The following is a 12,875-nucleotide window of genomic DNA, read 5'->3' as shown; positions in this document are numbered from 1 at the left end:
CTCTCAGGCTTTCATAAAAAAATGACTTAGCCATTTTCTGTTTTCTCTTAAGATTGTCAATGTTTTTAAAGTTTTTTTTAAAATTTAGTATATTTATTTGATTTCAGCAAGATGGTAGATTGAAGCAATTCAACTTTCCATTACTAAAATCGATATTTCCTTAACATTTTAAATAATATCTCTCTTTGGTCTTTAGTTTATATTATTATTATTATTATTATTATTTTGAGATGGAGATTTGCTCGTGTTGCCCAGGCTGGAGTACAATGGCATGATCTCAACTTACTGCAACCTCTGCCTTACAGGTTCAAGTGATTCTCCTGCCTCAGCCTCCTGAGTAGCTGGGATTACAAGCATGCACCACCATCCCCGGCTAATTTTTTTTTTGCATTTTTATTAGAGACAGGGTTTCACCATGGTGGCCAGGCTAGTCACAAACTCCTGACCTCAGGTGATCCACCTGCCTTGGCCTCCCAAAATGCTGGGATTACAGGCATGAGCCACCGCACGCGGCCTGTATTATATTTTAGAGTCAAACTTGCTTTGTCTCTGGGACCTTTGTAGTAACCACAAGGAGTGGTTGATTATATGATGCTGTAAGATAGTTTCTAGAAGCACTTCTATTCTGTAACCTGAGGTGCACTTGCAAAAAGACAATGCCTATGCTATGCGTACAACCTCTTTCACAGACGCTATATGCTCACTCACATGCAGCTTCCCATGAGCTTCCACGGAATAGATTACCTAATAATAATTAGGCCTTCCCTCTCACTGAACTTCTGTTACTTAACAAAAAGAAAACCTTGCAATTTTGTATCTCTATCACGAGACTGAATCCTATGAGAGAAGAAAATGTGTCTTACACACCTTTGGCTCAGACTCATTTTCTGGCTCAATGTTTGGTACGTTGTAGGTACTGAACAATGGCAATAAAAATCAATGATTGAAAAATAAGGGAGATGATATCTAAATATAAATGTGATAAAACTAGTTAAAGTTTTATAACAGGATATTTGTACAAGCCCTAAGATGAGGAATACATAGCTCAGGGTTTTTCTAAAATACAAAACTGTTTGAGTGAAGTGACGTTAAGGGGCTCCGAAGACCCTACTTCAACTTTTCTATCAGTAAACAGGCTCCTAAGGAAACCTATAATTGTGGGAAAAGATGATTTTCCAAATCTAATGATCAGAAAGTTCCCCTAGAAAATTGTTTTTTATTTAACTAAAGAACTCACTCATAATCAAACACTACCTGTTCCCCAATAATCTATGGAAATAAAACATTTTCAACAAAATGTGTTTTATTTATTTTGTAAATAGATAATGTGGGCACATAGTAAGGAATTTGAAAGCACAAAAGGGGTTATGAAAAAAGTCTCCTTTACTCTCTTGTTCCTTAGACATCAAATTCTTCTTGCTTGAAGCAACCCTTGTTATCAGTTTCTTGGAGCTCTTTCAGGAGATATACACATTTCCATGCAAGGCAGCTACAGTACACTCTGCCATTCACTTTGTTTTTCACTTAACAGTATGTCTTGGACATATTATATATCACTACATATGGAACTGATTCATAGGTTATAAATTGAAGACATAATATTCCATGGTACAAGTATAATGCATCATAGTCATTTTACTAGTCTTCTATTAATGGGAACTGATGTTTTTCTTAGTATTTTGCTATTACAACAATGCTGCAGTAAATATTCCTGTACTTTCATCATTTCCCACCTGTGTCAAAAAAAAAATATCTGTAGCCTAAGCACCTTAAAATTTGAGTTGCTGTTTTAAAGGGTATGTGCCTTTGAAATTTTGAGAGAGGTTGCCTTGTCACCCTATATAGTGTTTGTAAAACTTATACGCCCACCAGATAAGTGTGAGAGAACCCATTTCACAGTCCTCAGACATACAGTGTGTTATCAAACTTCTTGATCTTTGTCAATTTAATAGGTAAAAAGTCAGATATATTTATAGGCGTATTCTTTTATCTTTTTATGAATTAGTACCCTTTCCACATGTTTAAGAATCTTTCTGGATGTTATTTGTTTATATCCTTTTGCTCATTTTCTTACTGGGATGCTGTTCTGTTCTCCTGCTATTTTACAGAGCTTCAGATGTATTAACAGAACAACCTTACTGTGATATGACTGAAAAATTAGTGAGAAGTCCTAAAGAGAAACTCAGGATTGTGATATGACTGGCAAATAAGTGAGAAGTCCTAAAGAGAAACTCAGGGTTACTTTTCAAAGTAAAGGGAACTTGGACTAGTTAAAAGGGTGTTGGATAGAAACTTATTTTTTTTTTGTAATTCTTAAAGTCATTATCCTTAGAAAATTTCTTCCTCATTTCCAATTCCTGTCTATTTCACCCAAAAAATAGGCATTTGGATTAGTGAAGACACTTCAATCTTAGCATGACCTTTCAGTCCAGGCCTAGGAAAAAGTTCAAGGAGAACTAGCCCAAGCTTCTAATACAAATTCTGAGTAACTATTTTTACCGATCTACAATTATTGGGTGCCTTCCATTAAAAAAAGGCCTAAATCTGTGGTCCTGGTTTTATCATGTATTTTACCATAAGCAGCCTTTCCCTGCTTCTTGCAGCGGAAGAGCTCTGAGGGATTCTTTGCTGGTTGCAATGAAAAGAAAAGCAGGTCTGCATCCCAGATAAGTGTTTCTGCTGGCCTCTGTATCTACCTGTCTCTCCAGTTTGTGGACTTTTGAACATACATACTACATGATCATCTTGTGAAAGTGAAGGAAGAAGTGAGAATGTATGGAATCTAGACAGAATATAAAAAACTTTCTGGTCATGATTGAAAAGCTTGTATTAAACCAAAAGTAACTTACATCAAAAGCAAAATCTGGACAAAAATGCATAAAACAATTATTTGAAGGCACTCAGAGCACTGACGTAGGCAAGACTTCATGGGCTACAGTCCAAGACGAAAGGAAGAAAAGGGAGGTGAGTTTCACATTTACCATGTGTTTTTCCCTGAGGATATTTAACCATTTAATGGTTGGGAGAATATGAGGATAAGGAGGCATTTGGGAAGGAAGAGGGGAAAGGAGGAATAAAGCTTGAGCAGAAAGCAGTAGTTTTACTGAACTGAGAAGGGAGAGAATTTGGTGTTTTCAGTTGCCAAAGCAGCTGGCATGTGAGGAACAAATCCTGGAGAGGGGAGGATTTGTTGCCATTTCCCTTCAAGGCATTTTTGGATTTCTAAGCTATATGTGTACATGGTGAGACCTCAGAATAGCTAGCAGAGACTAAAGCTGAGAGTGTAAAGAGCAAAGAAGTTTCAAAGGTGATGGGCTTCAAGAAGTACTGAAGTAGGAGGCCAGGATCAGCTGAAGTGGAGGGGTCTTCTAAACACTCCAGACTTGCACCTGAGGTCTGAGAAGGGCTATGTTCCTGCAGTAAAAACCACAAGCTCGGAGTAAAACTGAAACTAGCACAGACCATTTTAAAAACACATGGAAGTAGTGCTTAAATAGAATCCGTGTGATCTGCCTCTACTCCATCTACTGGCTAGAAGACAACTTAACCTCATGACCACACACATTGTCTTTATAGTTTTTAAAATACAATTCCCAGCAGTCAATTAAAAAACATTGAGGCATCCAGACGACTGGGCAAATAACCAAGATCTAAAAGAAGAAATAACAGAAACATGCTCACAGGTGTTTTAGCTTTGGCCAATAAGATGAACAATTAACTGTATAAAACCAGTTTTTTTTAAACCCCAAAATTAAAGAGAAGATTAGTTACACAAGGACTTTTTCATTAACATTTTATAATCTCCAAAATTTCTTCAGAGCTTTTTTCATATCTTTGTTCCTAAGACTGTATATCATAGGGTTAAGGAATGGGGTAACAACAGAATAAAACAGAGTCACAGTCTTCTGCTTTCCAGCTTCATGCGTAGATGTTGGGCTCCCATACATGACTATTACTGAACCACAGAACAGTGAAACCACAGCCAGGTGAGACCCACAGGTGGAGAAAGACTTTCTTCTCCCAGCTGCTGAAGGGACCCTCAATACAGCTCTCAGGACCAGAGCATAGGACCCCACGATGAAGAGAAAGAGCATAAAGACAGGCAGAGGAGTTAAGATGTTGAAGACAAGCTCTATCACAGGGGCTTTTTTGCAGGTGAGTGTTAGAAGAGGACCTGGGTCACATAGGAAGTGATCAATAATCCTGGATCCACAGAAGGACATTTGGGAGATGATGATAATAGGAATCAAGAGCCAGATGAAGCCAAGTACCCAGCAACTGACCATGAGATTGGAACAGAGATGTCTGGTCATAATGGTTGGATAGTGCAGAGGCTGGCAGATGGCAAGGTATCTATCAAATGCCATAACTGCCAGGAAGAAGCATTCTGTAGCACCCAAGGAGAAGAAAAAGTAGAACTGGAGGAAGCACCCAGAGAAGGAGATGATCTTGGTGTCAGAGAGGAAGTTGGCCAGCATGTTGGGGACTGTGCAGGTGACATACCAGATCTCCAGGAAGGAGAAGTTGGCGAGCAGGATGTACATGGGGGTGTGGAGTCTCTCATCCCAGTGCACAGCACAGATGATGGAACCATTGCCCATGAGGGTTAGGAGGTATACAACGGAGAAGAGCACAAAGAGGAGGATCTGCCCCTCCCTGTGGCAAGTGAAGCCCAGGAGGATGAAGCCAGTGAAGGTGCTGGAGTTGCTGGAGGTGTTGAAGATTTTCATGTGCCTGTGAGCTGTAAAAGCACCAGCAATTACTGGATGCCAGTGAAAGGATAGATGAGAACTTAGATTTATGTTTAAACTATCTCTGGGAATGCAATAAGCACATCTATCAATAGATATCAATATCTATCTATTTATGTCTATATCTATATCTATCTATATATTTGATTCAGGGTTTTGCTCTGTTGCCCAGGCTAGAGTACAGTGGTGCAATCATGGCTTACTGCAGTATTGACTTCCCTAGCTCAAGCAATCCTGCCTGGTACCTGGGACCACCATGTGGCATGTGCCACCATAACAAGATAATTTAAAAATTATTTGTAGAGAGTCTTCCTATATTGCCCAGGCTGGTCTCAAACTTCTGGGGTCAATTGATTCTCATGCCTGGCCTCCCAAAATACTGGGATTACAGTCCTGAGCCACCTGTGTCTAGCCAATATTGACTATTTTTGCCTAATCCTGAAACATTGTCCTTTTGGACAATAGTTGTTGGTCTATAAAATACACTACAAGTCAGTATCAGTGAATAAACACAGAAGTTTTCTTATTGTGGAATGTATGGAAACATGCACAATACATAAATATATATCTTAATAAAAGATCATAAATGAAACATCATTGTAACTACCACTGAGATCAAGAAACAGAATATTGTGTCCTAGAATCTGCTCACATGCCCCATCCCCATCACTCTCTGTCCCTCCCTCCTACCAATCATAACACTCTTTCTTCTTTATAATCATCACTTCCTTGTTTTTCTTTACAATTTAATAACTAAGCATGTACCTCTAAACAATGGTACAGTATTGTCTTGCTTGGTTTTGTTCTTTGCATAAATGAAATACTGTCATATTTTTGGATGGTTTGTTGATTCAACAGTAAGTTTGTGAAATTTATGCTGTTGTATATATCTGTATTCTGACAATTCTTTACTGCTCTGTACTGTTACATTGTATGAATCAACCAACGCTTTTTAAAAAGATTGAGATAGGGTCTCTCTCTGTCACTCACGCTAGAGGGCAGTGCATCTTGTCTCACTGCAGCCATCCGGGCTCAAGAAATCTTCCCATCTTAGCCTCCTGAATAGCTGGGACCACAGGCATGTGCCACCACTCCTGGCTAATTTTATGGTGTGTGTGTGTGTGTGTGTGTGTGTGTGTGTGTGTGTGTGTGTGTGTGGTTAGTTTGTTTTTTTGGTGGCAACAGGGTTTTGCCATGTTGCACAGGCTGGTCTCGAACTCCTGAGCTGAAGTGATCTTCCTGCGTCAGCCTCCCACAGTGTTGGAAATTACATTCCTGAGCTACTGCGCCTGACCCAAACCATCATTTATTTAAATATTCTACAACAGGTCAATATTTTGGTTTACTTCTTTTGGGACTATTAGGGATAATGTTACTATGACTATATAGTTTATCTCTCCTGGTTCACATGTACATGGATTTCTATTAGCTGGATCATAGGAGGTGTGTATCTTCATCTGTAGAAAATTGAGCTAAAGATTTCTATAATTATTGCACTATATTTTATTACCATTGGCAGTATATCAGAGTTCTTATTGTGAATATCCTTCTCTAACATTAAGGACTGTATTTACTGGAGTCTTGAGAATGACACATAGGCTGCATTTTAACAATTTCTTTTCCTCTTTTGGTAATGTTACCCTGGATAATTTTCTTCTTGGAAGTACTTTTTATTCAGAGTAGTGGTTATAGCAAAACTGCTCTGCTTTCAAGAGAGAATATTGCAGAATTGATAAAGAAAACTCTTCCCAAGCGTGGCTCAGGAGAATAGTTCAAGGCATGATGTAATTTATTGCCTCTCTAGGAAGTTCATTATCTGTTGAGATAAATTCTGTTATCCATGTTATTATTTAAACCAGACATTCTTTACTGTACCTGTGACTTTTCCTATATGCCCCTACCAAGGGAAAATTCTTTGAATTGGTTCACTCAACAGAATCTTCCTGAACATCAAGTTTCAAATAGAATTTTGTCATGGGCTTGAAATCAATTGGAGAAGTTACTTTATCAGAGGTGATTGGGCATTAGCACAGTGTTTGGTACTTCGAAAGCTTTCAATAAATATCCATAAAATGAATGAATAAACAAACTTTCTTATTTCCCAGAAAGGGATCTTATCCACGCAATACTTGTGGGCAAGGCTGACTCAGACTGTGGGACTGTGGGACAAAGAACCCTGGGACTATTTGGAATCACTTTTCTTTTTTGAGCTAGTGAACTAACTCATTGATTCATGCTATTTGGTAATGCAGCCTACCAATTTCAGGAGTAAAACATTCAAATTAATAGTAGGTAGCGGCTTCTCATTTCTGTTAAAATAGTTCCCCAGCCATTAAGGACAGATAGAGCTGAGGGATAGAATCAGGTTTAATTTTGTCTTGCTGAAACAGGTCTTTGATTGTCTGAGTTGGGAATATGAGTCTACAGAGTCAATTGGTTCCTATTCTAGTTGTTTAAATGGTGGAACCTGATATTAGTGATCTAACGTTAAGATAGGTGTAGCAGGAAACTTGAAAAGAAGAAAAAAATTTACATTTTTTGTTTCCTTTCCCAATCACTATTTGGGAACACCTCAGGCAGAATGACTTTGGGTGGTTATATTTTTGCATAATGGCTCTATGTCTTTTTGAGTTAGCAGTCTTAACCAGACTGTATTGTTACTTACCTTTTGTTACTTATCTCTTCCGTGCAGAAGGAGCTATGATGTTTACTCACCACAAATCCCAGCTGGAGCAAAGGGGGGAAAGAAAAAGAAAGAAAAAAATCTAGCGGATTCACCCTGCATTGGCTGTAGAGGGCACTGTGAACGTGGGCACAACATTGGGTTTTTGTACTCGGGCTGCTTGGATCAAGTTAATTAACAACAAAAACTGCTTTAAAAAATCTGTTTACTTGTTAAATTAGTCAACCCCAGAAAGTGTGGTGAAGATAGACTATGACTGAATGAGCCAAACTGTCTCACATGCAGTGTGATGAGAAGGCATTTCTCTGATGCTTTAATGTTCCCCCAAACTTCCATGCACTGGAAGTCTGGGCACCTAGCTTGCTTGGTTGGCCCGCTCCTCAGCCAGCCCAGAGATGTCTCATCACAACACACGTTTCACCTCTTGTTTGTTTTGCACAGGTTCAGTGATGGGGCTGCCATGTCTGTAATGCTGGGTAATCTGTTTCTAGAAAATACTTTAAAAAGTCAGGATAAGATAATTTTCCAGATTGGGACAAGTGGTAGGCAGCTGTACAAGACAGAAAAAGTCCTGGATTTAGAGTCAAGAGTTTTCTATACTAGTCATAGGAAATTAATACTCTCTTAGTTTCCTTAACTAAAAAATGGGCATAATTATGGCTTCCTTAAGGTCTGTTGTAAAGATTAGTGTATGAGGTGGAGTACCTTGACTACTGCATGATCAGTAAGAGCTTAAGAAATATTGGTTGTATGTGTGTTGTAGTGAATTCAAAGAGAGGTGTGGGTAGAGGCTATTCAATTCTGCAACTATACTATGACTTTTCTCTCTTCTAAACACTGTATCTTTTTTTTTTTTTTTTTTTTTTTTTACCTGTATCAGCAAAGAAAGTCCCAAACTGAAGGTCCTCAGATGTTTCTTTTTTTATTTTCTTAGAGAGAAATGGTAGTCTTTTTGGTAATTATTAGAGAGCAGAAAAAAGGTGGAAACTGTGATAAGGATTCTGATTTTGTTTGCTGAAGGATGGAGGGGTGTAAGTAGAGCCTCCCAGGAAGTAAGTTAGCTTGTATATTCTGATCCTTGAGGACACATTTACTGCTTTTAAAAGGAGAACAGTGTCAAGAGACAGTTCTGTGCTTGTTATTTACTTCCCTTGGGGCATTCCTTAATTTGTTTATTTTTTCTAAGAAAACTGAAATAGTGTCTTTGTCATCCTTCAAACCTCTCACAGGTGGAACAAAATATTAGTTAATTGATGGACTGATTAATCAATCCACCAATAACGTGTCTCTAACTCTCTAACTGAGTCTACCATGTGGCCAATGAAAAAAAATCTTACAAGCTCAAAGTTAGAAAAACAGCCCCAGACATCCATAACTTATTTGGTATTATAGCAAACCTCTAAGATTTTCCAGCTGGTCTGATACTCATAGCTATTTTCTTGTTGGACATAATCTCACAGAATACAACCTCAGTCAAGATCTCTCTAAGACAGTAATAAAATGAGACAAAACAAGACCACTTTGTCTAAGCATAGACAAAAACAAAGTTACTGCTATCTATAAAATATCAGACATTCACTGTAAAACGAGTGACTGTTATCTTTCAGAAGAAAGGTAAAAGAGAAGCTTTATTCTCTTTCTTCTCTGCTTTCTCTATAGATTACATTTGTTAAGATACCTAGTCATGCAAATATCGAATGCATGTGGGGCTTAAAACATAGATGACGGGTTGATAGGCACAACAAATCACCATGGCACATGTATATCTATGTAACAAACCTGCACATTCTGCACATGTATTCCAGAATTTAAAGTAAAAAACAAAAAAACAAACAAAAACCGTAGTCACAGAATTGCCCTTGCTTTCTGACAACATCCAGTTGGAGCGAACTACCACTTCCTTAGACCCTCCCTGAAATCACCCAGTCATAGCACAAATCCTGTAGTAGGTTCTTTCTAACATCTTCAGACTGAGACATCTCAGGGTTCCCCGACGAAATATGTTATCCTTTGCTATACTGAGCAATAAATGCAACTGGCTCATCAGATATTCCTGAGATTTAGTCCGTGCCTGACTAAATGGCACTGACAAACCTAACATAGAATAAGGTGGCTGTGAAGCACAAAGTTTTTCCTGAGACTTCATTTAGTTCTCTCTAAGAAGACAGCTACATCCAAGGACATTTTGCAGGTCCAAGGCTGTTCCTAGCTATAGTCAGTCAAACCAGAATGCTCTTTGACCAGATGTAACTGGAGCAAGTTGCTGAGATTTCCTCATCCTTTTCGGAGGAGCAGATCATTTAACACGACTGATGTCTTATCTCTTCATTCTCCCTACTATGGTAGAAGTTTTCATTTAAAACACTGATGAATTTAGCTCATTTCCTGTTTCCATTTATATTTCAAAATATTTCAAAGTCTTCAGCCTGGCAAATATGGCACTCTGCAGTGAGCCTTCTTCACTTTTCTGTCCCACTTCCCCGACTTTCTTGTAGATGTCTCTATATGTTGATAGAACCAAACCCTCTAAGCACACAGTGGGAGCTCCAACCTGTGTTGGAGTAATTTTACCTTGCAGAAAATGTCAAAGAGTAGTTAGTCCATTGGGCTTCTATGAGAAAATAACATAAACTGGTTAGCTTGTAACAACAGAAATTGATTTCCCAGTTCTCGGGGCTAGAAAGTCTAAGATCAAGGTGCCAACAAATTCACTCTGGGGAGGGCCTGCCTCCTGGTTCATAAATGCTGCCATCTTGCTGTGTTCTTGCACACTTGGTGGAAGGGCAAGGGGTTTCTTGGGTTTCTTTTATGAGGGCACTAATGCCATTCCTGAAGGGGCTGTCCTCATGACTTAGTCACCTCCCAAATACTCCACCTCCTAATACTATCACTTTGGGGGTGAGAATTTCAGTGTATGACTTTTAGAGGAACATGAACATTCAGTACATTGCAAGCCCCATTATGATATAAATGTCTTGCAGTGGTAGGGTCAAGCCCTGTGGGGAACGTGACCTGGAAAAGTAGATGAGGAGGTTGATCAGTTTAATAGTGTCCAGGGGTATCTGTATTACTTTGTCTGATTTATGTTCTTTTTATATTCTTTTTCCATTTTGGAGATTGATCTGAGAATATCTATCTTTCTTTATTTTTATTAAAAAATTTCTATTTCCATAGGTTTTTGGGGGAACAGGTAGTGATTTGGTTACATGAGTAAGTTCTTTAGTGATGATTGGTGAGATTTTGGTGCACCCATCACCCGAGCAGTATACATGGCACCCAATTTGTAGTATTTTATCCCTCACCCCCTTCCCACTCTTTCCCTAGGAGTCCCCAAAGTCCATTGTATCATTCTTATGCCTTTGTATAGCTTAGCTCCCACGTATGAGTGAGAACATACGATGTTTGGTTTTCTATTCCTGACTTACTTCACTTAGAATGATAGTGTCTAATCTCATCTAGGTTACTGTAAATGTCATTAATTAATTCCTTTTTTATGGCTGAGTAGTATTCCATCACATATATATATCTCGCACAGTTTCTTTATCCACTCATTGATTGATGGGCATTTGGGCTGGTTCCACATTTTTGCAATTGCTAATTGTGCTGCTATAAACATGCAGATGCAAGGATCTTTTGGATAGATACCCAGTAGTGGGATTACTGGATTAAATGTAGTTCCACTTTTAGTTCTTTAAGGAATCACCACACTGTTTTCTGTGTGGTTGTACTAGTTTACATTCCCACCAGCAGTGTAGAAGTGTTACCTTTTTACTGCATCCATGCTAACATCTGTTATTTTTTGATTTTTTGATTATGACATTTCTTGCAGGAGTCAGGTGGTATTGCATTGTGGTTTTGATTTGCATTTCCCTGATCATTAATGATGTTGAGCATTTTCTATATGTTTGTTGGCCATTTGTATCTTCTTTTGAAAATTATCTGTTCATGGCCTTAGCCCACTTTTTGATGGGATTGTTTTTTCTTGCTGATTTGTTTGAGTTTGTATTAGATTCTGGATATTAGTACTTTGTTGAATGTACAGATTGTGCATATTTTCTTTCACTCTGTGGGTTGTCTCTTTACTCTGCTGATTGTTCCTTTTGCTGTGCAAAAGCTCTTTAGTTTAATTAAGTCCCATGTATTTATCTTTGTATTGCATTTGCTTTTGGGTTCCTGGTCATGAAATCCTCGCCTAAGCCAATGTCTACAAGGGCTTTTCTGATGTTATTTTCTAGACTATTTATGGTTTTTTGGTCTTAGGTTTAAGTGTTTGATTCATCTTGAGTTGATTTTTTTGTAAGGTGAGAGATGAGGATCCAGTTTCATTCTCCTACAGGTGGCTAGCAAATTATCCCAGCACCATTTGTTGAATAGGGTGTCAACACTTTATGTTTTCGTTTGCTTTGTCAAAGATCGGCTGGCTGTAAATATTTGGATTTATTTCTGGGTTCTCTATTCTGTCCCATTGGTCTATGTGCCTATTTTTATACCAGTACCATGCTGTTTTGGTGACTATGGCCTTAAAGTGTAGTTTGAAATCACATAATGTGATGCCTCCAGATTTGTTCTTTTTGCTTAGACTTGCTTTGACTATGCAGGCTCTTTTTTGGTTTCATATAAATTTTATGATTGTTTTATCTAGTTCTGTGAAGAATGAAGGTGGTATTTTGATGGGTGGTATATTGACTTTGTAGAATGCTTTTGGCAGTATGGTAATTTTCATAATATTGATTCTACCCATTCATGATCGTGAGATGTTTTTCCATTTGTTTATGTTGTCTATGATTTCCTTCAGTAGTTTTCTGTACTTTTTCTTATACAGGAACACTCCTTTGTTTACTGCCTCCTTGGTTAGGTATATTCCTAAGTATTTTTGTGTGTGTGTGCCTGTGTGTGTGTGTGTGTGTGTGTGTGTGTGTGCAGCTATTGTAAAAGGAATTGAGTTCTTGATTTGATTATCAGCTTCGTCACTGTTGTGGTATAGCAGGGCTACTGATTTGTGTACATTGATTTTGTATCCTGAAACTCTGATGAATTCATTTATCAGTTCTAGGAGCTTTTTGAAGGAGTCTTTAGGGTTTTCCAGGTATCCAATTGTATCACCAGCAGATTGCTTGACTTCCTCTTTACTGATTTGGATGCTCTTTATTTCTTTCTCTTGTCTGATTGCTCCAACTTCCAATATTATGTTGAATAGAAGTGGTGACAATGGGCATCCTTGTCTTGTCCCAGTTCTCAGAGGGAATGCTTTCAACTTTTCCCCATTCAGTATTATGTTGGCTGTGGGTTTGTCATAACTGGCTTTTATTACATTGAGGTATGTTCCTTGTATGCTGATTTTGCTAAGAGTTTTGATCATGAGGGGATGCTGGATTTTCTTGAATGCTTTTTCTGAGTCTATTGAGATGATCGTGTGATTTTTGTTTTTAATTCTGTTTATG

At 38.2% G+C, this 12,875-nt stretch overlaps 1 protein-coding gene across 1 annotated transcript; it reads right to left on the bottom strand.

Annotated features, from left to right (window-relative positions):
- Positions 1-1,283: 1,283 nt before the first annotated feature.
- LOC100398026 (olfactory receptor 11G2) lies at positions 1,284-4,745 on the bottom strand. The gene has a single exon (XM_017976956.5). The coding sequence runs from the start codon at positions 4,728-4,730 to the stop codon at positions 3,795-3,797; it is 936 nt and encodes a 311-aa protein (XP_017832445.3). The 5' UTR covers positions 4,731-4,745; the 3' UTR covers positions 1,284-3,794.
- Positions 4,746-12,875: the final 8,130 nt, after the last annotated feature.

This window comes from Callithrix jacchus, chromosome 8 (genome assembly GCF_049354715.1).
Source record: "Callithrix jacchus isolate 240 chromosome 8, calJac240_pri, whole genome shotgun sequence".
Lineage (NCBI taxonomy): Eukaryota > Metazoa > Chordata > Mammalia > Primates > Cebidae > Callithrix > Callithrix jacchus.
This window is presented reverse-complemented; position numbering and strand designations above follow the sequence as displayed.

Bases quoted from the DNA above. Each gene is read 5' to 3' on its own strand.
- LOC100398026 (XM_017976956.5), bottom strand. From the start codon at position 4,730: ATGAAAATCTTCAACACCTCCAGCAACTCCAGCACCTTCACTGGCTTC.